This window comes from Pleurodeles waltl, chromosome 4_1, assembly GCF_031143425.1.
Source record: "Pleurodeles waltl isolate 20211129_DDA chromosome 4_1, aPleWal1.hap1.20221129, whole genome shotgun sequence".
In the NCBI taxonomy this organism is placed as follows: Eukaryota; Metazoa; Chordata; class Amphibia; order Caudata; family Salamandridae; genus Pleurodeles; species Pleurodeles waltl.
The window spans coordinates 910,899,675-910,923,615 of record NC_090442.1 but is presented as its reverse complement, the minus strand read 5'-3'; the positions used below and the strand labels follow the sequence as shown (position 1 = coordinate 910,923,615).

The 23,941-nt window shown below is 43.7% G+C and overlaps 1 protein-coding gene across 3 annotated transcripts in view; it reads left to right on the top strand.

Moving 5' to 3' along the window:
* Window positions 1–23,941, top strand: part of PHTF2 (putative homeodomain transcription factor 2) — a 489,158-nt gene that overhangs the window by 443,690 nt on the left and 21,527 nt on the right. For all 3 annotated transcript variants that reach the window (XM_069229666.1, XM_069229667.1, XM_069229669.1), the window contains one exon: window positions 5,677–5,802. In XM_069229666.1, coding sequence (XP_069085767.1) covers window positions 5,677–5,802 — 126 coding nt within the window. The remainder of the gene's footprint in view (window positions 1–5,676; window positions 5,803–23,941) is intronic.

Sequence of the window (23,941 nt, the reverse complement as noted above, 5' to 3'; positions counted from 1 at the left end):
TTCTCTCAACCTCCTTACATGGAAATTACATGCCCATTCCCAATGTGCTCTATTGTGCACATTGGGAATGGGCACATGATTAGCACAGTCATAACACTGAACCATAAAGTGTCTCTATTGGGATGCACTGTTCACTTTCCCTGTGACATGCATAAGTCCACTTCCTTGTGACTGCTCGTGGCAAAATCCTGTAATGGCTCATGGCAAAAAGGCATGTTGGCTGCATCTAGGGCAGCGACCATGCCTCACCAACCAAGATATGGCTGCAGGACATTTCATACAGCAGCGAGCAGCTAGAAACATTCTATGTCGCAGTTCCACCAGCAAATGGGCCCAGGGATATTTGGGACCTACTGCACTCCTACTTACTTGACCATGATATGTTTGATTCCCACTCCTCAGTGACCAAAAGACAGCGGCACAATGGATTACAGATGAAAGAGGCAGCTCATTGTTGGCTGTGACAAAATGCACACTTAAAGCGAAGTCAGATAATGAGACCTTAAGAAATTACCATAAGAAACGAGACATGTAGCAAAGTGGCTATGTAATATTGTGGTTTGTGAAGTGTACAATTAGTACAGTATAGGGCCAAATGTCCTCCTTGTTTTCTCTTCCTCTAGTACAGCGTATGTCCTTGTTTGTGACACATTATCAGGTATAATGGACAGTGTATTGTTGGGGTATTGTTTTTTGTTATGTAATAAAAAGGTAATTAAACCTCAAAAAATTCTCTCATGGTCACACATCTCGGACCCACCCAGAGCCTCCAACATTGACCTACGTGAAGGTGTGCTTGTCGCTTTTCAGAAACTACTGGAGTGCTACTCGAATTTCTCTTTTAGTAAACTTATAATCAATCAGGCCGCCGCTTTATAAATGCCCTACTCTTACCATATCTCTCTCTCACAGAATAATTAGTGACAATTGAGGCTTCACCCATATATAAACATAATTTAAGTTTTGAATTTTAATCCTTCTGATGACTCATTAAGTCTGTTCTAGAGTTTGTAGTGTGTTGCTAGTTAAAAATAAAATCTTCAACATAACGCAATCTTTTTCACTATAACATTAAATTGATATTTGAATTCTATTTTAACAAACATTTGACACTTTACAGCAGTGGCAAATAACAGCAACTGTATGACCATATGTGTGCAGAGTAATGAATGTCTTCCTTTATACACAGAATGAAGGATTTAATCCTAAACAATCTTCCATCAGGCCATTATGCAAGACTAGATTGTTTCAGTACTTTCTTCGTTCACATTTTGTTCCCTTGCAGTTCCCAGCTAGTCCATCCAATCTTCCCATATTTTCATGTGTTTTTTCAGACACCCCGTGCAATATATATAGGAATTGCCAGGAACATAAAATTATCCTAGTCAGCCTCCCATCCCTTCAAACTAGACAGATCTTTTTTTCTGCAATTTCTGATGATGCCTTGTTTAGCCGTGACAAACCGCAGGTGCGTAAGTGCCAATTTTGTATTTGTTTGCATCAAGATTAGGAGTTAATGTGTCTTATCCCTGCCCTTAGGGACCTAATCCAGTGGCACCTCCATTTTCGATTTTGTTTCCTTATCTAAGGCAGTCAGGAGAGCCCATTTTCCCAAACGGCCACTCTGTAACATATAAAATATCCCCGGTGGACATGCTTGAGCGTAATGATGTGGAACTAGTGTGCATAGGCACTTCCCTGGGGGCCGCCGTGGTGGTTTGCCAGCTTTGTCTGTTAGAGTCCCCACATCATCCTTCCAGGCATGTCATAGGGTATCAAAAATATCTGAGGAGTGTAAAACCAGAGAGCTAAATGTAGTAGATATCATCTTGTGGAATATGTTCCCATCAACAGTTTTTCCTCTTGGAGATTAAAGTCACGAAGTTCTGTGAGGTCTTTGATGTAAGAGTATAAGGTATGTTGCAAGTCAGTATTTGAAAAAACAACAACATGCATGTGTAAGTTTAAGTGACCTGAAGGTCTGAATGCACACATGGCTGTTCTGGACATCACAACTTCTACTTTTGAGATCCCTATATTACCCATACCACGGAAGCCCTCTGTGACTGTAACCTGTCCAAGTCCTGCTCAGGCCAATGGGATTTATATAGTGAGTGTCTTAGGCCAGCCGATACAAAAAGGGTCTGCTGCCATATCTTTATTACAGTTTTCATTGCCAGTGGGTGGGTCATGGGTATCTTGCCCCCATACAGCAGGTGCAGTATGTGGTTGTTTCCCAATGCATACTTCTCAGTTGCAAATGCAGGGTCTGCGTCGGAGTCATGGAGCCATTCATTTATGTTAATTAGAAGAGCAGCTGATGGTATGCAGCTGTGTCTGCCACCCTGATGTCGTTGTTGTACTAGGATTTAAATACCGAGTTATGGATATCTGTCCACAAGCCATTACTAAATATTTCCATAAGGCAAGTTTGTGTGGAATGTCATGTGGGATGTTTTGTAGTTGATACAACAGGCACAGAAGGGATACCATCTTAACAGTGGCTGCGTGCCTCGTTAGAGACAGTCAAAGGGGTGACCAGCAAGTCAAGTCGCTTTGCAGTCTGCTCATTTGAGGCACAATGTTACGCTGCTATGCCTTCTCCTTAACGTGGGCAACATATGTCAAAAGGTATTGAAACCCTTCTGTGGCCCTGGTGGCCCAGTGGAGGATTGCCTTCCTGGTATGAATCGGGTATACCTCAGGGTTGGAGAGGTTACCTTACAAGCTGGAGAATTTACTGAATATCTGAAGTGTCTGCGTAACCATGTAATCTTGCTCTCGAACAGAGTAAATTTAATTTACAAAAATAAATTTGTGTAATAAATTAGAATCATTGTTTGTAAAATTAAAATGTACCACAAATGCCACCTACTATTTCAGTATCAACCTTTAAAAATACTACTTGTTCAAATAACTCTACGCTAACTGTGGGAATACTTTGGGGACATGCAGTGGCTGCATTCAGATGAACCATACAGAGAGTACACCTACTTGAGACTGAATTCAATCTGATTGTAAACAAACCCAGTGCCATATTTCTTTTACTGGGTGAAATATGTTGCATAAAATGAAAAGGGTGTGCTAGCACCACTATTCAGTTTGTGCCTTTCAAGTAAACATCGAAGTCTTTACTGTTTTGCGAGTGCCTGCCCTAATTAACAGCAGCAGAGTGGGAGGTGTTTCCCCACGAGACAGGATTATTTTGCCTTTTCACCATGTGTTTTAGTGGGCTCCGGGCCTAATGTTGTCCCATGTACAAGTAATCCATTTGTTCCCCTCCTTGGAAGGCTTCCAAGTTTATCCATTTCCCTTCTGAAATAGAGGGACTGACCCACAAACTTTGCTAATCATCATCTCCTAGATGGGAAATGAAGACTTTCTGGTATCTGGTGGTTACAGAATTCTATACTGCTTCCCCTCCTTTTGAGGTTTGCAGCATCAGGAACTTCTCTAACTTTGGTGGGTCACCTAGAAGTGCACAGTGTGCAGCCTGTGGTCTCCCAGGACAAGAACCACAATAACTGTGCTAGACTTGAAAGCAGTGTTCAGACACAGGACATGTTTACCTCAGTTTGAAGCATAAACATTCTAATTTACACCAGTAATATCAAAACACATTCCACGTAAACTTCAGCTGTTGTACCCCGACGGACACTATGGGGGTTATTCTAACTTTGGAGGAGGTGTTAATCCGTCCCAAAAGTGACGGAAAAGTGACGGATTTACCACCAGCCGTATTACGAGTCCATTATATCCTATGGAACTCGTAATACGGCTGGTGGTATATCCGTCACTTTACCGTCACTTTTGGGACGGATTAACACTCCTCCAAAGTTAGAATAACCCCCTATATGAAGAATGATCCAGTTACCTTTATGTATGTTGTTGCTTACATTCACCTCTAACATCCTATCATTCATCATGGACAGCACTGTGTTATTTTGCAGCTAGGTTTGCGCTTTATCAGTACATTTTGATCCTTGTAAAGATGTTTGCAAATGTATGCTGGCACTTTTCTTGGCAGCTTCCTGAGCATTGTGTGTTCTCTCTTCTATCATAGATAGTTTTTTAATATAAAACCATCATCCCACCAGATATACGCCGTTTATGCTCTTGAACAGTTGGAAGGATGAGGTTGTTCTAGATGTAGGAGTAAGTGCAGGTGAACCATCATCTGACTTTAAATCCATCATTATCCTCTTTTTTTTCTCCAGATGTTTTATATTTCTTATCCCAAAACAAGCAGTAGTAAGGACTAGAACTACTACATTGAATATGTTTTACTCATTGGGTGTGATTAGTTGAAAGATTAGTTTGGATATAATGATAATTCTATTATTTGAGTCTATTTAGATAGGATTTAAAGTTTCAGACTCTGTACCTTGCCTACTCAGTAGCGATCACTTCAGCTAGAAGTCTTTGAAATCCATAACTTTCTCAGTTTTGCCCCTTACACTGTTTTCAGTGGGCAGTACATGGGACTTCAAGGTGAGTTCTTTTTGATTGCCAAATCAGTTAGGTGATTGATGTATCCTTAGCCATCCATACAAATTATTCCTTTGAAGACAATTTTTTTTTTAACTTGGTGTACAATAGCCCTTCATTTTTGCTTTTCTTTTTTCTCGCTGTTGCTGTTACCTACATAGCAAATGATGTGTGCGAGCAAACATGCTTTGTATGCTTTCTAAATTGATTCCTTCATGTTTCCATAGTATGAGAGCTGACATTTATACGTGACACCTGTGGAATTTGTTATACTTGTTGAATCCAAATTAATGTAGCATCTGAGATATGAATGCTTTCAGCAACATCTGTCGAGTCAATCTCATTCTGCTGGCATTGCAGTGTGGATGGCTTTTCCAGAGCCTATGCTCAGTTTGATCCTGCTCTTATTCACAATCCCCTTATTTTCTTGCACCTTTCTATCTTCTGATTAACAAATCAGTTTGCACAGTTTGAGAATTGGAGCGAGCCAGAGGAAATTGTGATTCAATGCTTTTCTAATATCTCCTGTACTCTTAGTCTGTCAACAGTTTTTGTTAATGAACACCAAACCTATGACATTGGCTCTATTTTAAGTCTAAAAATTGACTTTCAAATATAAATAAGATTGGATGGGATACAGACTTGGGATGTTTGGGAAAGGTAGCACTCATTCAAATGGTGATTGTTTTTACAAGTTCATAGCAGTAAAAGAAGTGTGTTGACAAATACTACTGAAGTTACCATGTACAGAACATGACATTGAGCAAAGCTTCTCGAAGTTGCTTTAAACTTATGTGGATGCCTCCCTTTTCCCAGCTATGTCTATTTTCTCAAGTTAATGTTCCTTTTCAGTTGGTTGACTAGGCCCTTCTAGAAACACGAGTGAATGGTTCCCTGATGATAACCGGTATAATTTGTGCTTTATCACTTTGAGTATACATCCAAAAAACGTTCCTAAGATTTTTAATTCTTTCCCAATGCTTTACAGGAAATCTTAAACATTTAAAACCTACATCCTCATCTGTTGCAATAATTTACCAGTCTGCCCTGATCTCCTCCATATTCACTTGAATTAATGACATTGTTATAGCTAATATCTTCCATGAAGGAATAACTAAGTTAATCATTGATCAATTTTTGTTGTGGGTTTTTATTCTAACGATTCAAACCTGTTTCTCTTGCCACTAGGAATTGGACACTCCTTTCCGGTTATATGGGCTTACAATGAATCCTCTACTCTATAACATTACACAAGTGGTTATCTTATCTGCTGTTTCTGGTGTTATCAGTGACCTACTTGGATTTAATTTAAAGGTAAGAGATTGCAGGATGTTATGGTGCTCATTTTAACAAAATCTGTTTTATATGGTTTTCAAATATACCTAAGCAATAGCATTGTATTAGCGTATTATAGTTACAACATTGTTGGCATGGCAGTATATGACTTCTGTTGTTTAAGTGACTATGCCTACAACAGTAATCATATACATTGACATACAGTTCTGCAGTGCTAGCATTCAGCAACAGAAAACAAGAACAAAACTAGTGACTTGTTTGTTCTTGGTGTATCTGCTGCTGCTTAATGCACTGGGATATCTGTGTTCACCTAGTTCATAAAGTGTGTGGGATCCCGCTATTTTGTATAGGGGGAGTGGTATTAAGGGAACCTTAAGGTGTTGGGAAGGGTGGTATTTCTTATAATGACATGCAGGCCCTCTTTTTGCAGAGGTGGTGGCTTAACCAATGTGTGTTTCCTCAATCATGTCTAAAATAGTGTTTAGGGGTTGAATATCTGTGTTCGATGGCATATGTTGCTGCAGATACACATGTTTGGCACAGTCCGCTGCCTGGTGTTGGGCTCGGAGTATTACAAGTTGTTTTTCTTCGAAGAAGTCTTTTTGGTCACGGGACCGAAGGACTCCTCCCTCCTCGGCTCCATTGCGCATGGGCGTCGACTCCATCTTAGATTGGTTTTTTCCGCTGTCGGGTTCGGACGTATTCCTTTTCGCTCCGTGTTTCGGTTCGGAAAGTTAGTCAGAATCTCGGAAGAAAGCGTCGGTATTGTTCCGTTCGGTATCGGGATAGTTAGGTACATCGACACCGATCATCGGAAGACTTTGGGGTAGTTTCGATCCCCCATCGGGGCCTGGTCGGCCCGACCGCGTGCGACATCGAAGCCGATGGAACGGACCCCGTTTCGTTTCTGCCCAAAATGTCACAGTAAGTATCCTTATACAGATCAGCACTTGGTCTGTAACTTGTGCTTGTCCCCCGAGCACAAGGAGGATACCTGTGAAGCCTGTCGAGCCTTCCGGTCCAGAAAAACACTACGGGACCGAAGAGCCAGGCGTCAACAAATGGCGTCCACGTCGACAAAACAACGTTTCGACGAGGAAGAGGAAACATTCTCGGTTCCGGAATCAGAATCCGGAGACTCCGACGTCAAACAACAGCAACAAACTGTGAGTAAGACGTCGAAAAGTAAATCCATCGACAAACCGAAAGCCCAGGGGACGCCACTGCCAACAGGCCATGGCTCGACCCATAAAACAGGCGACCCGTCGAAGGCGCCGAAAAAGGGCACGCCCATAGCGAAGACACCCGACTCCGGTCGAGGGACCGCCATGGAGCAACCTCGGAGCCGAGAAAGCGGCTCCGAGAGACAAAAACAAGATACCGGCACCGAAAAACATCGGCACCGAGAATCCATGCCGAAAGGAACAAAAATTCTGTCGGTGCCGAAACCGAAAAAAGATTCTCTCTCGGCGCCGAAAAATACCACACCTTCATCCTACTCAGAGGAACAAGGAATAAGTGGCCAAATGCACAGATTTGGACAAGAGCTCCAAAGTGTAGAATCGGACTACACACAAAAGAGACTGTACATCCAGCAAGACACAGGGAAGATATCAACCCTTCCCCCAATCATGAGGAAAAGAAGGATCGGACTTCCAAAGGATGACGCACAACCACAAGCCAAAGTGGTTAAAAAAGTCACGCCTCCGCCCTCTCCACCACAGGCATCGCCGGCACAAACACCGCCACAAATGCACTCACCAGCGCAAACTACCATAAGTCATGACGATCAGGATCAAGACGCTTGGGACCTGTATGACACCCCAGTGCCGGACAATGATCCCGAGTCATACCCCACAAAGCCGTCACCGCCAGAGGACAGTACCTCATACTCGCAGCTGGTGGCTAGGGCAGCAGAATTCCACAATGTCCAACTGCATTCCGATCCTATAGAGGATGATTTTTTATTTAACACCCTCTCGGCTACACACAGCCAATATCAATGTCTCCCAATGCTACCAGGGATGTTACGACACGCAAAACAAATTTTTGAAGAGCCCGTAAAATCAAGAGCCATCACCCCAAGGGTGGATAAAAAATACAAACCACCACCCACAGACCCAGTGTTTATCACTTCGCAGTTACCACCTGACTCCGTGGTAGTAGGGGCAGCTCGCAAGAGAGCAAATTCACATACATCTGGCGACGCCCCACCTCCGGACAAAGAAAGCCGAAAATTTGATGCGGCAGGAAAAAGAGTAGCATCACAGGCAGCCAACCAGTGGCGCATCGCAAATTCACAAGCGCTGCTGGCCAGATATGACCGCGCACACTGGGACGAGATGCAACTTCTCGTAGACCATCTTCCCCAGGAATACCAAAAAAGGGCGCAGCAAATAGTTGAAGAGGGACAAACGATCTCAAACAATCAAATCCGCTCTTCACTAGACGCAGCCGATACTGCAGCAAGAACAGTCAACACTGCTGTCACCATAAGGAGACACGCTTGGCTACGCACTTCAGGCTTCAAACCTGAAATCCAGCAGGCTGTCCTTAATATGCCCTTCAACGAGAAACAACTTTTTGGCTCTGAAGTGGATACAGCCATTGAAAAACTTAAAAAGGACACAGACACGGCCAAGGCCATGGGCGCACTCTACTCCCCGCAGAGCAGAGGCTCTTTCAGAAGAACTCCATTTAGAGGGGGGTTTCGTGGCCAACCCACAGACACCACCAGCCAACAAACAAGAACCACACCATATCAGGGTTCCTTCCAAAGGGGAGGTTTCAGGGGATATCGGGGAGGTCAATTCCCAAGGAGTAGGGGAAGATTCCAGATTCCAAAACCACCTCCACCTAAACAGTGACTTTCAAGTCACGCAACCCCTTCACTCAACACCAGTGGGGGGAAGACTAAGCCAATTCTACCAATCTTGGCAACAGATTACAACAGACAATTGGGTATTAGCAATAATCCAACATGGCTATTGCATAGAATTCCACAACTTCCCACCAAACATCCCCCCCAAAACACGCAAAATGTCACCACAACATTTAGAACTTTTAGGACTAGAAGTTCAAGCACTACTGCAAAAGGATGCAATAGAGTTAGTACCAGTACAACAAAAAAAACACAGGAGTTTACTCCCTGTACTTTCTAATTCCAAAAAAAGACAAAACATTAAGACCAATATTAGAGCTCAGGACACTAAATACCTACATCATATCGGACCATTTTCACATGGTCACACTACAAGACATCATTCCACTGCTCAAACTGCAAGATTACATGACCACATTAGACCTAAAGGATGCGTACTTTCATATACCAATACACCCTTCTCACAGAAAGTACCTACGGTTCGTATTCAAAGGAATACATTACCAATTCAAGGTGTTGCCATTCGGAATAACAACTGCACCAAGAGTGTTCACAAAATGTCTAGCAGTAGTAGCAGCACACATCAGAAGACAACAGATACATGTGTTCCCTTACCTAGACGATTGGCTAATCAAGACCAACACAGTAAAAAAATGCGCAAACGACACCACATTTGTCATACAAACCCTTCACAAACTGGGGTTTTCCATCAACTATACAAAATCACACCTAGAACCGTGTCAAACACAACAATATCTAGGAGCAACCATCAACACATCAAAAGGAATTGCCACTCCAAGTCCACAAAGAGTGCAGGCATTCCACAAGGTAATAAGTGCTATGTTTCCAAACCAAAAGATACAAGCAAAATTTGTGCTAAAACTTCTAGGCATGATGTCATCATGCATAGCCATTGTCCCAAATGCAAGACTACACATGCGACCCTTACAACAGTGTCTAGCATCACAATGGTCACAGGCACGGGGTCAACTTCAAAATCTGGTGTTGGTAGACCGCCAAACATACCTCTCGCTTCTATGGTGGAACAGCAAAAATTTAAACAAAGGGCGGACATTTCAGGACCCAGTGCCTCAATACGTTATAACAACAGATGCTTCCATGACAGGGTGGGGAGCACACCTCAATCACCACAGCATTCAAGGACAATGGGATATACACGAAACAAAATTTCATATCAATTACCTAGAACTGTTAGCAGTATTTCTAGCGTTAAAAGCCTTCCAACCCATAATAACACACAAATACATTCTTGTCAAAACAGACAACATGACAACAATGTATTATTTAAACAAACAAGGAGGAACACACTCAACACAATTGTGCCTCCTAACACAAAAAATTTGGCAGTGGGCGATTCACAACAACATTCGCCTAATAGCACAATTTATTCCAGGAATACAAAACCAACTAGCAGACAACCTTTCGCGAGACCACCAACAAGTCCACGAATGGGAAATTCACCCCCAAGTTCTGATCAAGTACTTTCAAATTTGGGGAACACCCCACATAGATTTGTTCGCAACAAAAGAAAACTCAAAATGCCAAAACTGCGCATCCAGGTACCCACACCGCGAATCACAAGGCAATGCTCTATGGATGAGTTGGTCAGGGATATTTGCGTACGCTTTTCCCCCTCTCCCTCTCCTTCCATATCTAGTAAACAAGTTGAGTCAAAACCAACTCAAACTCATACTGATAGCACCCACATGGGCAAGACAACCTTGGTATACAACTCTACTAGACCTTTCACTAGTACCGCATGTCAAACTACCCAACAGGCCAGATCTGTTAACACAACACAAACAACAGATCAGGCATCCAAACCCAGCATCATTGAATCTGGCAATTTGGCTCCTGAAATCCTAGAATTCGGACACTTAGACCTCACACTAGAATGCATGGAGGTCATAAAACAAGCTAGAAAACCTTCCACTAGACACTGCTATGCATCTAAGTGGAAAAGATTTGTTTACTACTGCCATGCCAATCAAATACAACCATTACATGCCTCTACTAAAGACATAGTAGGATACTTACTACATTTGCAAAAAGCAAATCTCGCTTTTTCATCTATAAAAATACACCTCGCAGCAATATCTGCTTACCTACAAACTACTCATTCATCGTCTCTATTTAGAATACCAGTTATTAAAGCATTCATGGAAGGGCTAAAAAGAATTATACCACCAAGAACACCACCAGTTCCTTCATGGAATCTTAACATCGTCTTAACAAGACTCATGGGTCCACCTTTCGAACCCATGCATTCCTGTGAAATGCAATATCTAACCTGGAAGGTCGCATTTCTCATTGCAATCACATCCCTCAGAAGAGTAAGTGAAATACAGGCATTTACCATACAAGAACCATTTATTCAAATACACAACAATAAAATAGTTCTAAGAACAAATCCAAAATTTCTGCCAAAAGTAATCTCACCATTCCATTTAAATCAAACAGTAGAATTGCCAGTGTTCTTCCCACAACCAAATTCTGTGGCTGAAAGGGCACTACATACATTAGACATCAAAAGAGCACTAATGTATTACATTGACAGAACAAAGCTAATCAGGAAAACAAAACAACTGTTCATAGCTTTTCAAAAACCACACATAGGAAATCCAATCTCTAAACAAGGCATTGCTAGATGGATAGTCAGATGCATTCAAACATGCTATCTTAAAGCCAAAAGAGAATTGCCTATTACACCAAAGGCACACTCAACCAGAAAGAAAGGTGCTACAATGGCCTTTCTAGGAAACATTCCTATGAGCGAAATATGTAAGGCTGCAACCTGGTCTACGCCTCAACGTTTACTAAACACTACTGTGTAGACGTACTAAATGCACAACAAGCTACAGTGGGCCAAGCTGTACTAAGAACATTATTCCAAACTACTTCAACTCCTACAGGCTAAACCACCGCTTTTAGGGGAGGTAACTGCTTTATAGTCTATGCCAAACATGTGTATCTGCAGCAACATATGCCATCGAACTGAAAATGTCACTTACCCAGTGTACATCTGTTCGTGGCATTAGTCGCTGCAGATTCACATGTACCCTCCCACCTCCCCGGGAAGCCTGTAGCCGTTTAGAAGTAGATCATAAATCTTAAACATCTGAACATTTGTAAATAATTATTAGAAACTCTTAACGTACATACATATTCACTCCATTGCATGGGCACTATTTATACCAAACAACTCCATCCTCACCCTCTGCGGGGAAAACAATCTAAGATGGAGTCGACGCCCATGCGCAATGGAGCCGAGGAGGGAGGAGTCCTTCGGTCCCGTGACCAAAAAGACTTCTTCGAAGAAAAACAACTTGTAATACTCCGAGCCCAACACCAGGCAGCGGACTGTGCCAAACATGTGAATCTGCAGCGACTAATGCCACGAACAGATGTACACTGGGTAAGTGACATTTTCATTACCCTTCATTTTTTGTAGACACACTTGGCTATATTGCATATATTGCAATTACTCATCTGGTGAGACCTGCCTTGCTTAAAGCCCTCAAGCACCTCATCGTATGATAAAGCTATCAAGTAACTGCATTTAAATTACTTCTCTTCTCTGTGCAGTGCAATACTTTTTCCCCTGGCCCATGTCCAGACTGTTTTATGCTACTGCTGGCTATGGGAAGCTCCCTCCAATTTCGATAAGGTAGCTGTGGCCCCTTTCGCCAGTAACTTAGCAAAGCTGAGGAATTTATTGCCTGTTTCCTTTGGTCTTGGATGTGGGAACAGTACTAGCAACCCATGCTTTGGCGCCACAAATTCTTCTTACTTAAGGTTGCCTATTGCTGCCTCACAACAGGCATGCCAGTACAGGTCAACACTGTATGGAAAAAGTCTGCATCAAACTCTGCTGATCTGTGGCAACTTGAGGCATCCATTGAATCCTCATGGGTGCCCTCTTGGATCATATATATCTTGCCTAGGAAACTGGATGTATTGAAATTGGGAGTCTCCGAGGCAACTCTCCCAGGCATGAAGATGGATTGGGAAAACAACACTTTAGGTATTTGGGAATGCAAGTTACAAATGATGTAACAGACCAATATAAGCTTTAATACAAGGAGGGCACTGACAGGGCTCAGATGCTCCATGGAATTTTTAAAAGACACTACCTCTAGCGATCATGGGAAGAATATTGCCTCTGAAAGAGGTCTTTCTTCCTTTGTTTCCTTACGTCCTGCAAAGCTCCGTGCCCTGTGCCACTTACCTTGTTTTGCAAATTGGATCTTTAGACTGGGTAAGGAAACATAGTTCTGCTAAATTAAAGACACTGGGCCTAATCACAAAGATAAATATACACAAGTAAATCTACATGTGTAAATGTACTCTTACAGTTTGTAGTAAATTAACTACTTTTGGCTATTCACTATTCTGAATGTAAATTTAGTACAAAGTGTAGCCTTAAATGGGGTGGAGCAGAATTTGAGTGTACTAAAGTTGCTGCAATCAAGGGACCCAAGGCAGTAGTAAATCTGCTCCAGCTCAGACCAGCACCACTCATGGACAACCACTGGTACTCAACACCGTTCCCTAGAAAATAATGGAGGCAGGGACTTGAACTAGAACCCCATAGGAAATAATTTTAAAATAAATTAATTTGTTCTGACATTTTACAAACTTCAATACATTTAATTAAATATATATATATATATATATATATATATATATGTTCGGTGGCATGTTTAGCTGCAGATATACATGCTGTGCACATCCCGCCATCTGGTGTTGGGCTCGGAGTGTTACAAGTTGTTTTTCTTCGAAGAAGTCTTTTCGAGTCACGAGATCGAGGGACTCCTCCCATTTCGGCTCCATTGCGCATGGGCGTCGACTCCATCTTAGATTGTTTTTTTTTCCGCCATCGGGTTCGGACGTGTTCCTTTTCGCTCCGTGTTTCGGGTCGGAAAGTTAGTTAGAATCTCGGAAAAATTGTCGGTATTGTTTGCGTTCGGTATCGGGTTAGTTATAACAGATCGACACCGACTTTTGAAAAGCTCCGGTGGCCCTTCGGGGTTTTTTCGATCCCCCCGTCGGGGCCTGGTTGGCCCGGCCACGTGTCTCTTCAAGGCTGATGGAACGGACCCCATTCCGCTTCTGCCCAAAATGCCATAACAAGTATCCATATACAGATCAGCATCTGGTCTGTAACTTGTGTCTGTCTCCAGAGCACAAGGAGGATACCTGTGAAGCCTGTCGAGCGTTTCGGTCGAGGAAGACATTAAGAGACCGAAGAGCAAGAAGATTGCAGATGGCGTCGGCGCCGACAGGACAAGGGCGTTTCCAGGAGGAAGAAGAAAGCTTTTCCATCCATGAATCAGACTCGGACGAGCTCGATCCCGAAGAAACGCCGAAAACCGTGAGTAAGACGTCGAAACATAAAACTCACGAGAAGACAACAAAAGCCCAGGGGACGCCACCGCCAACGGGCCATGGCTTAACCCGAAAAATAGGTGACCGATCATCGGCACCGAAAAAGGGCACGCTGGTGGCGAAGTCATCCGACTCCTGTCGAGATACCGCCACACAGCAATCTCGGGCTCGAGATAGTGGCTTCGAGCAGGTTCGGCACTGACACAGCGGCACCGAAATGAGTCGGCACCGAGAGACCACGACGCCAAAAACAAAAAAGGTTTCGTCGGAACCAAAAAAAAGTAGCCGAAAAGGTTTCGATACAGAAACATCCGGCTTCGGAACCGAAATCAAGTTCCTACACAGAGGAACAAGGACTGTCCTCACAAATGAAAAAACATACATTTGGACAGGAATTAGAGGCAATGGAGCCGGACTACACCCAAAGACGGCTCCACATCCAAAAAGAAACGGGAAAGATCAGCACTCTCCCTCCTATTAGGATGAAACGCAAACTTGCCTTCCAGGAGAAAGACAAGCAGCCACAGGCAAAGGTGGCTAAACAAGTAACCCCGCAAACCATCTCCACAATGCTCTCCGCAACCATCACCGGTAGCCACTCCATCTATGATACAATCCCCGACCCACACAGGGATGAGTCAAGATGACCCTGACGCATGGGACCTTTATGATGCACCAGTGTCCGATAATAGTCCTGACTGTTATCCAGCTAGACCGTCGCCACCAGAAGATAGTACAGCCTACGCACAAGTGGTGTCGAGGGCAGCGGCATTTCATAATGTCAGCCTACATGCAGAGCCCATTGAAGACGACTTCCTATTTAATACACTGTCGTCCACACACAGCCAGTACCAGAGTCTTCCCATGCTACCTGGGATGCTCAAACACTCCAAACAAGTGTTTCAGGAGCCTGTAAAAGGAAGGACCATTACTCCAAGAGTGGAGAAAAAATTTAAACCGCCACCAACAGACCCCGTGTACATCACACAACAGCTAACACCGGACTCAGTTGTGGTAGGGGCAGCTCGCAAAAGAGCAAACTCACATACTTCAGGAGATGCACCACCTCCAGATAAGGAAAGTCGCAAATTCGACGCAGCAGGCAAAAGGGTGGCGGCACAGACCGCAAACCAGTGGCGTATTACAAATTCACAGGCTTTGTTGGCCAGATATGATAGGGCTCATTGGGACGAAATGCAACATTTAATAGAACATTTGCCCAAGGAGTTCCACAAAAGAGCACAGCAAGTAGTTGAAGAAGGACAGAGTATCTCCAACAATCAGATACGGTCAGCTATGGATGCTGCAGACACAGCTGCTAGAACTGTCAACACAGCAGTGACAATAAGGAGACATGCATGGTTGCGTACATCAGGATTTAAACCAGAAATACAGCAAGCTGTGCTCAATATGCCATTTAACGGACAGCAGTTGTTTGGGCCGGAGGTGGACACTGCTATCGAAAAACTTAAGAAGGACACTGACACGGCCAAAGCCATGGGCGCACTACTCCCCACAGAGCAGAGGCACATTTCGAAAAACACAGTTTCAAGGGGGGTTTCGAGGGCAAAGCACAGAACCCACGACCTCACAAACAAGGCCTACTTATCAGAGCCAATATCTGCGTGGAAGTTTTCGGGGACAATATAGAGGGGGACAGTTCCAAAAAAATAGAGGAAAGTTTCAAAGTCCCAAAACTCCTCAAAATAAGCAGTGACTTACAAGTCACACATCCCCAACACATAACACCTGTGGTGGGGGGAGACTAAGCAAGTTTTATAAACATTGGGAGGAAATAACAACAGATACTTGAGTCCTGGCAATTATCCAGCATGGTTATTGCATAGAATTTCTCAAATTCCCTCCAAACGTCCCACCGACACACAATATGTCAAAACAACATATAGATCTTCTAGGACTAGAAGTTCAGGCGTTGCTACAAAAAGAAGCAATAGAATTAGTACCAAACCAACAGAAAGGAACAGGAGTTTACTCTCTGTACTTTCTCATACCCAAAAAAGACAAGAGTCTGAGACCTATATTAGATCTCAGAACATTAAATACCTACATCAAATCAGATCACTTTCACATGGTGACATTACAAGACGTAATCCCACTGCTCAAACAACAAGACTACATGACAACACTAGACCTAAAGGATGCATATTTCCATATACCGATACATCCTTCACACAGAAAGTACTTAAGGTTTGTATTCCAGGGGGTACACTAGCAATTCAAGGTGTTGCCGTTCGGAATAACAACTGCGCCAAGAGTTTTTACAAAATGCCTAGCAGTCGTAGCTGCACATATCAGAAGGCAGCAAATACATGTGTTCCCGTACCTAGACGATTGGTTAATCAAAACAAACACGCTAGAACGGTGTTCACAACACACAAAGTATGTCATAGAAACCCTCCACAAACTAGGTTTCTCAATCAACTACACAAAGTCACACCTTCTGCCGTGTCAAACACAGCAATACTTAGGGGCAACAATCAACACAGCAAAAGGGATTGCCACGCCAAGCCCACAAAGGGTTCAGGCATTTCACAATGTAATACAGGCCATGTATCCAAATCAAAAAATACAAGTCAAAAAAGTAATGAAACTCCTAGGCATGATGTCTTCATGCATAGCCATTGTCCCAAACGCAAGGTTGCACATGCGGCCCTTACAACAGTGCCTAGCATCACAGTGGTCACAGGCACAGAGTCAAATTCTAGATCTGGTATTGGTAGACCGCCAAACATACACCTCGCTTCAAAGGTGGAACAGTATAAATTTAAACCAGGGGCGGCCTTTCCAAGACCCAGTGCCACAATACGTAATAACAACAGATGCCTCCATGATAGGGTGGGGAGCACACCTCAATCAGTACAGCATCCAAGGACAATGGGACACTCACCAAAAACACTTTCACATAAATCACTTAGAACTATTGGCAGTATTTCTAGCGCTGAAAGCATTTCAACCCATAATAAGCTACAAACACATCCTGGTCAAAACAGACAACATGACAACGATGTATTACCTAAACAAACAGGGAGGCACACACTCAACACAGTTGTGTCTCCTGGCACAGAAAATATGGCATTGGGCGATTCACAACCACATTCGCCTAATAGCACAATTTATTCCAGGAATTCAGAACCAGCTAGCGGACAATCTTTCTCGGGATCACCAACAGATCCACGAATGGGAGATTCACCCCCCAAATACTGAATACTTACTTCCAAAGTTGGGGAACGCCACAAATAGATCTATTTGCAACAAAGGAAAACGCAAAATGCCAAAACTTCGCATCCAGGTACCCACAAGATCAGTCTCAGGGCAATGCGTTATGGATGAGTTGGTCAGGGATATTTGCTTACGCTTTTCCCCCTCTCCCACTCCTTCCATATCTAATAAACAAGCTGAGTCAAAACAAACTCAAACTCATACTAATAGCACCAACATGGGCAAGGCAACCTTGGTACACAACACTACTAGACCTCTCAGTAGTGCCTCATGTCAAGCTACCAAACATACCAGATCTGTTAACGCAACACAAACAACAGATCAGGCACCCAAATCCAGCATCGCTGAATCTAGCAATCTGGCTCCTGAAGTCCTAGAGTTCGGACATTTAGACCTTACACAGGATTGTATGGAGGTCATAAAACAAGCTAGGAAACCTATCACTAGACATTGCTATGCAAATAAGTGGAAAAGATTTGTATATTACTGCCACAAAAATCAAATTCAACCCTTACACGCATCTGCCAAAGACATCGTAGGATACTTACTACATTTGCAAAAATCAAAGCTAGCTTTCTCTTCCATTAAAATACATCTTACAGCAATTTCAGCTTACCTGGAAATTACGCACTCAACTTCTCTATTTAGAATACCAGTCATAAAAGCATTTATGGAAGGTCTAAAGAGAATTATACCACCAAGAACACCACCAGTTCCTTCATGGAACCTTAACATTGTCTTAACACGACTCATGGGTCCACCTTTTGAGCCCATGCACTCTTGTGAAATGCAATACTTAACATGGAAAGTTGCATTTTTAATTGCCATCACATCTTTAAGAAGAGTAAGTGAGATTCAAGCATTTACCATACAAGAACCATTTATTCAGATACACAAGCATAAAGTAGTTCTATGAACAAATCCTAAATTTTTACCAAAAGTCATATCACCGGTCCACTTAAATCAAACGGTAGAATTACCAGTGTTCTTCCCACAGCCAGACTCTGTAGCGGAAAGAGCACTACATACATTGGACATCAAAAGAGCGTTAATGTACTACATTGACAGAACAAAACTAATTCGCAAAACAAAACAATTATTTATTGCTTTCCAAAAACCTCATACAGGAAATCCAATTTCTAAGCAAGGCATTGCTAGATGGATAGTTAAGGGCATTCAAACCTGTTATCTTAAAGCTAAAAGAGAACTGCCTATTACACCAAGGGCACACTCAACTAGAAAGAAAGGTGCTACCATGGCCTTTCCAGGAAATATTCCAATGACAGAAATATGTAAGGCAGCTACATGGTCTACGCCGCATACATTTACCAAACACTACTGTGTAGACGTGCTAACAACACAGCAAGCCACAGTAGGCCAAGCAGTACTACGAACATTGTTTCAGACAACTTCAACTCCTACAGGCTGAACCACCGCTTTTGGGGAGATTACTGCTTATTAGTCTATGCACAGCATGTGTATCTGCAGCTACACATGCCACTGAACTGAAAATGTCACTTACCCAGTGTACATCTGTTCGTGGCATTAGTCGCTGCAGATTCACATGCGCCCACCCGCCTCCCCGGGAGCCTGTAGCCGTTTAGAAGTTGATCTTGAACATCTGTATATTTGTAAATATATATATTACTTTAAACTACATTAAGTTTCATACGTATTCACTCCATTGCGTGGGCACTATTACTAGCATATACAACTCCTACCTCACCCTCTGCGGGGGAAAACAATCTAAGATGGAGTCGACGCCCATGCGCAATGGAGCCGAAATGGGAGGAGTCCCTCGATCTCGTGACTCGAAAAGACTTCTTTGAAGAAAAACAACTTGTAACACTCCGAGCCCAACACCAGATGGCGGGATGTGCACAGCATGTGAATCTGCAGCGACTAATGCCACGAACAGATGTACACTGGGTAAGTGACATTTTCCATATATATGTTCGATGGCATGTGTAGCTGCAGATACACATGCTGTGCATTATCCTGCCATCTAGTGTTGGGCTCGGAGTGTTACAAGTTGTTTTTCTTCGAAGAAGTCTTTTCGAGTCACAAGACCGAGGGACTCCTCCCTTTCGGCTCCATTGCGCATGGGCGTCGACTCCATCTTAGACTGTTTTCTTTCCGCCATCGGGTTCGGACATGTTCCTCTACGCTTCGTGTTTCGGTTCAGAAAAGATAGTTATACATCGGAAAATTTGCCGGTATTGTTTGCGCTCGGTACCGGGTTAGTGCTAGCACATCGACACTGAAGAAAGAAAAGTTCCGGCAGCCCTTCGGTGTTTCCACGCCTCGGCGGGGCCTGGTCGGCCCGACCGCGTCCATCTTCAACGCACATGGACCGGACCCCCTTCCGCTTCTGCCCCAACTGCCAAGTAAAGTATCCTTATACAGACCAACACTTGGTCTGTAATCTGTGTTTGTCCCCCGAACACAGAGGATACTTGCGAGGCCTGTCTGGCATTTCGATCCAAGAAGACACTGCGGGATCGTAGAGCTCGAAGACTCCAGATGGCGTCGACACCGGCCGAACACACCGACGTCGAAGAAGAGGAGACATTCTCCATTCGAGATTCGGACTCGGACGAGTCCGAGCGTGAGCAGCCGAAGACGCAACAAACCGTGAGTAAACCAGCCCCGACAAAAACTCACTCGAAGATCATGAAGGCCCAGGGGACGCCACCGCCAACAGGCCATGGCTTTACCCGAAAACACGGTGACCAAACATCGGCACCGAAAAAGGCCTCCCACCAGCCGAAGACATCCGACTCCGGTCGAGATACCGGCTCCGAATAGACTCTGCACCGAGATTCCAGCTCCGAATAGACTCGGCACCGAGATTCCGGCTCCGAATAGACTTGGCACCGAGAGTTCGACACACCGAAAGTCAAAAAGGTTTCCTCGGAGCCAAAAAAGACTGTAGAAAAAATTTCAGTACCGAAACATTCTTCCTCGGAGCCGAAACAAAGCTCATATACAGAGGAACAAGGCCTTTCCACACACTTACAAGGCCACCGATTTGAACAAGAGCTGGGCATGGGAGAACCTGACCATACCCAAAGAAGGCTCCATATCCAAAAGGACACAGGGAAAATAAGAACTCTTCCTCCAATCAAAATGAAGCGGAAGCTCGCATTCCAATAGGTGGAAATGCAGGCTAAGGCAAAAGTGGCAAAAGAGAAAACTCCACCACAATTTTCGCTACAACAATCACCAATACATTTGCCACATCTGTCCCCGGTAGCAACACCCCCAATGATGCAGTCACCAACGCACACAGGGATGAGTCAAGATGACCCGGATGCATGGGATTTGTATGATGCACCGGTCTCTGACAGTAGTCCCGAATGCTACCCGGCAAGACCTTCACCACCTGAAGACAGTACTGCTTACATGCAATTGATATCCAGGGCAGCTACATTTCATAATGTAGCATTGCATGCAGAGCCCATAGAAGATGACTTGTTGTTCAACACCCTGTCATCTACGCACAGCCAATACCAAAGCTTGCCAATGCTGCCAGGCATGTTTAAGCACGCTAAACAGGTGTTTCAAGTCCCAGTCAAAGGCAGAGCCATCACGCCTAGGGTGGAGAAGAAATATAAACCTCCCCCTACTGACCCTGTGTACATCACACAACAGTTAACTCCAGATTCAGTGGTAGTAGGAGCAGCCCGAAAAAAGGCGAACTCACAAACTTCTGGAGACGCACCACCACCCGACAAAGAAAGTCAGAAATTCGATGCAGCAGGCAAAAGGGTGGCAGCACAGGCAGCCAATCAATGGCGAATTGCCAATTCTCAGGCTCTTCTAGCAAGATACGACAGGGCACATTGGGATGAAATGCAACATCTCATTCAACACCTTCCCAAAGAGTTCCAGAAACGTGCCCAACAGGTTGTCGAGGAGGGCCAAAGTATCTCCAACAACCAAATAAGGTCGGCCATGGACTCAGCAGACACAGCGGCCAGAACAGTAAACACGGCGGTAACCATTCGGAGACACGCATGGCTATGAACCTCCGGATTTAAGCCCGAAATTCAGCAAGCAGTGCTAAATATGCCATTCAATGAACAACAACTATTTGGGCCGGAGTTGGATACAGCGATAGACAAACTGAAGAAAGACACTGACACGGCCAAAGCCATGGGCGCGCTGTACTCCCAACAGAGCAGAGGCACTTTTAGGAAGCCGCGCTTTTAGAGGGGGGTTTCGGGCCCAGACCACAGAGCCTTCCACCTCACAAGTCAGACCAACATATCAGGGCCAATATCAGAGAGGAGGTTTTCGAGGACAATATAGGGGTGGACAGTTCCCTTAAATGAGGGAAATTCCAGAGCCCAAAAACCCCACAAACTAAACAGTGACTTCAACGTCACAAACCCCCACCACACAACACCAGTGGGGGGGGGAGACTCACAGATTATTACCACAACTGGGAACACATAACTACGGACGTGTGGGTCCTAGCCATTATCCAACATGGTTATTGCATAGAATTCCTACATTTGCCACCAGATATACCTCCAAGAGCACACAACATGTCCAAACAACACTTATATCTGTTACAACTAGAAGTCCAAACATTGTTACAAAAAGAAGCAATAGAACTAGTACCCAACCATCAAAAAGGAACAGATGTTTACTCCCTGTATTTCCTAATTCCAAAAAAGGACAAAACACTGAGACCCATATTAGACCTCAGAACACTAAATCATACATCAAATCAGATCACTTTCACATGGTGACACTTCAAGACGTGATTCCCTTACTCAAACAACAGGACTACATGTCAACATTAGATCTCAAGGATGCTTATTCCACAAACCCATACATCCTTCCCACACGAAATACTTGAGGTTTGTAATCCAAGGCGTGCATTACTAATTCAAAGTGTTACCGTTCGGCATAACAACTGCCCCAAGAGTATTCACAAAATGCCTTGCCGTAGTAGCTGCCCACATCCGGAGGCAGCACATGCACGTATTCCCTTACTTAGACGATTGGTTAATAAAAACCAGCACTCAGCAACAATGTCTTCTACACACAAATACGTCATAGAAACCCTTCACAAACTAGGGTTCTCTATAAATCACATCTACAACCATGTCAAATACAACAGTACTTAGGAGCAACAATCAACACACAAAAAGGGATTGCCACTCCAAGTCCACAAAGGGTACAAGCCTTCCAAAATGTAATACTAAACATGCACCCAAACCAACACTATCAAGTGAGGTTTGTAATGAAACTCCTAGGCATGATGTCTTCATGCATAGCCATTGTCCCAAACGCAAGACTACACATGCGTCCCTTACAACAATGCCTAGCAACACAATGGACACAAGCACAGGGTCAACTTCAAGATCTAGTGTTGATAGACTGCCAAACACACTCCTCGCTTCAATGGTGAAATCCTATAAATTTAAACCAAGGGCGGCTATTCCAAGACCCAGTGCCTCAATATGTGATCACAACAGATGCTTCCATGATAGGGTGGGGAGCACACCTCAACCAGCACAATATACAAGGACAATGGGACGTTCAACAAAGGCAACTGCATCTAAATCATCTAGAGCTGTTAGCAGTGTTTCTAGCATTGAAAGCATTTCAACCGCTAATAGCCCACAAACACATTCTTGTCAAAACAGACATGACAACAATGTATTACCTAAACAAACAGGGAGGGACACACTCATCACAACTGTGTCTCTTAGCACAAAAGATTTGGCATTGGGCGATTCACAATCACATTCGCCTAATAGCACAGTACATCCCAGGGATTCAAAACCAGTTAGCCGACAATCTCAGTCGAGATCACCAACAAACACACAAATGGGAAATTCATCCCCAGATACTACAAACTTACTTTCTACACTGGGGAATACCAGAAATAGACCTATTTGCAGCAAAAGAAAATGCAAAATGCCAAAACTTCGCATCCAGGTATCCACACCCTCAGTCCAAGGGCAATGCGTTATGGATGAGTTGGTCAGGGATATTTGCCTACGCTTTTCCCCCCTCTCCCACTCCTTCCTTATCTTGTAAACAAACTAAGTCAAAACAGACTCAAACTAATACTGATAGCACCAACCTGGGCTCGCCAACCATGGTACACAATACTACTAGACCTGTCAGTAGTACCTCATATCAAACTACCAAACAATCCAGATCTGTTAACTCAACACAAGCAACAGATCAGACACCCGAATCCAGCATCGCTCAATCTAGCAATCTGGCTCCTGAAGTCGGACATTTAGACCTTACACAAGAATGTATGGAGGTCATTAAGCAAGCTAGAAAACCAACCACTACACGCTTCTGAGAAAAACATCGTAAGCTATTTATTACACTTACAAAAATCAAACCTAGCCTTTTCTTCTATCAAAATACATCTCACAGCAATATCTGCCTATCTGCAGATTACACATTCAACATCACTCTTTAGAATCCCAGTTATCAAAGCATTTATGGAGGGTCTAAAGAGAATCATACCCCCAAGAACACCACCAGTTCCCTCGTGGAACCTCAATATTGTATTACCACGACTCATGGGTCCACCATTTGAACCCATGCACTCTTGTGAAATGCAATACTTAACCTGGAAAGTAGCCT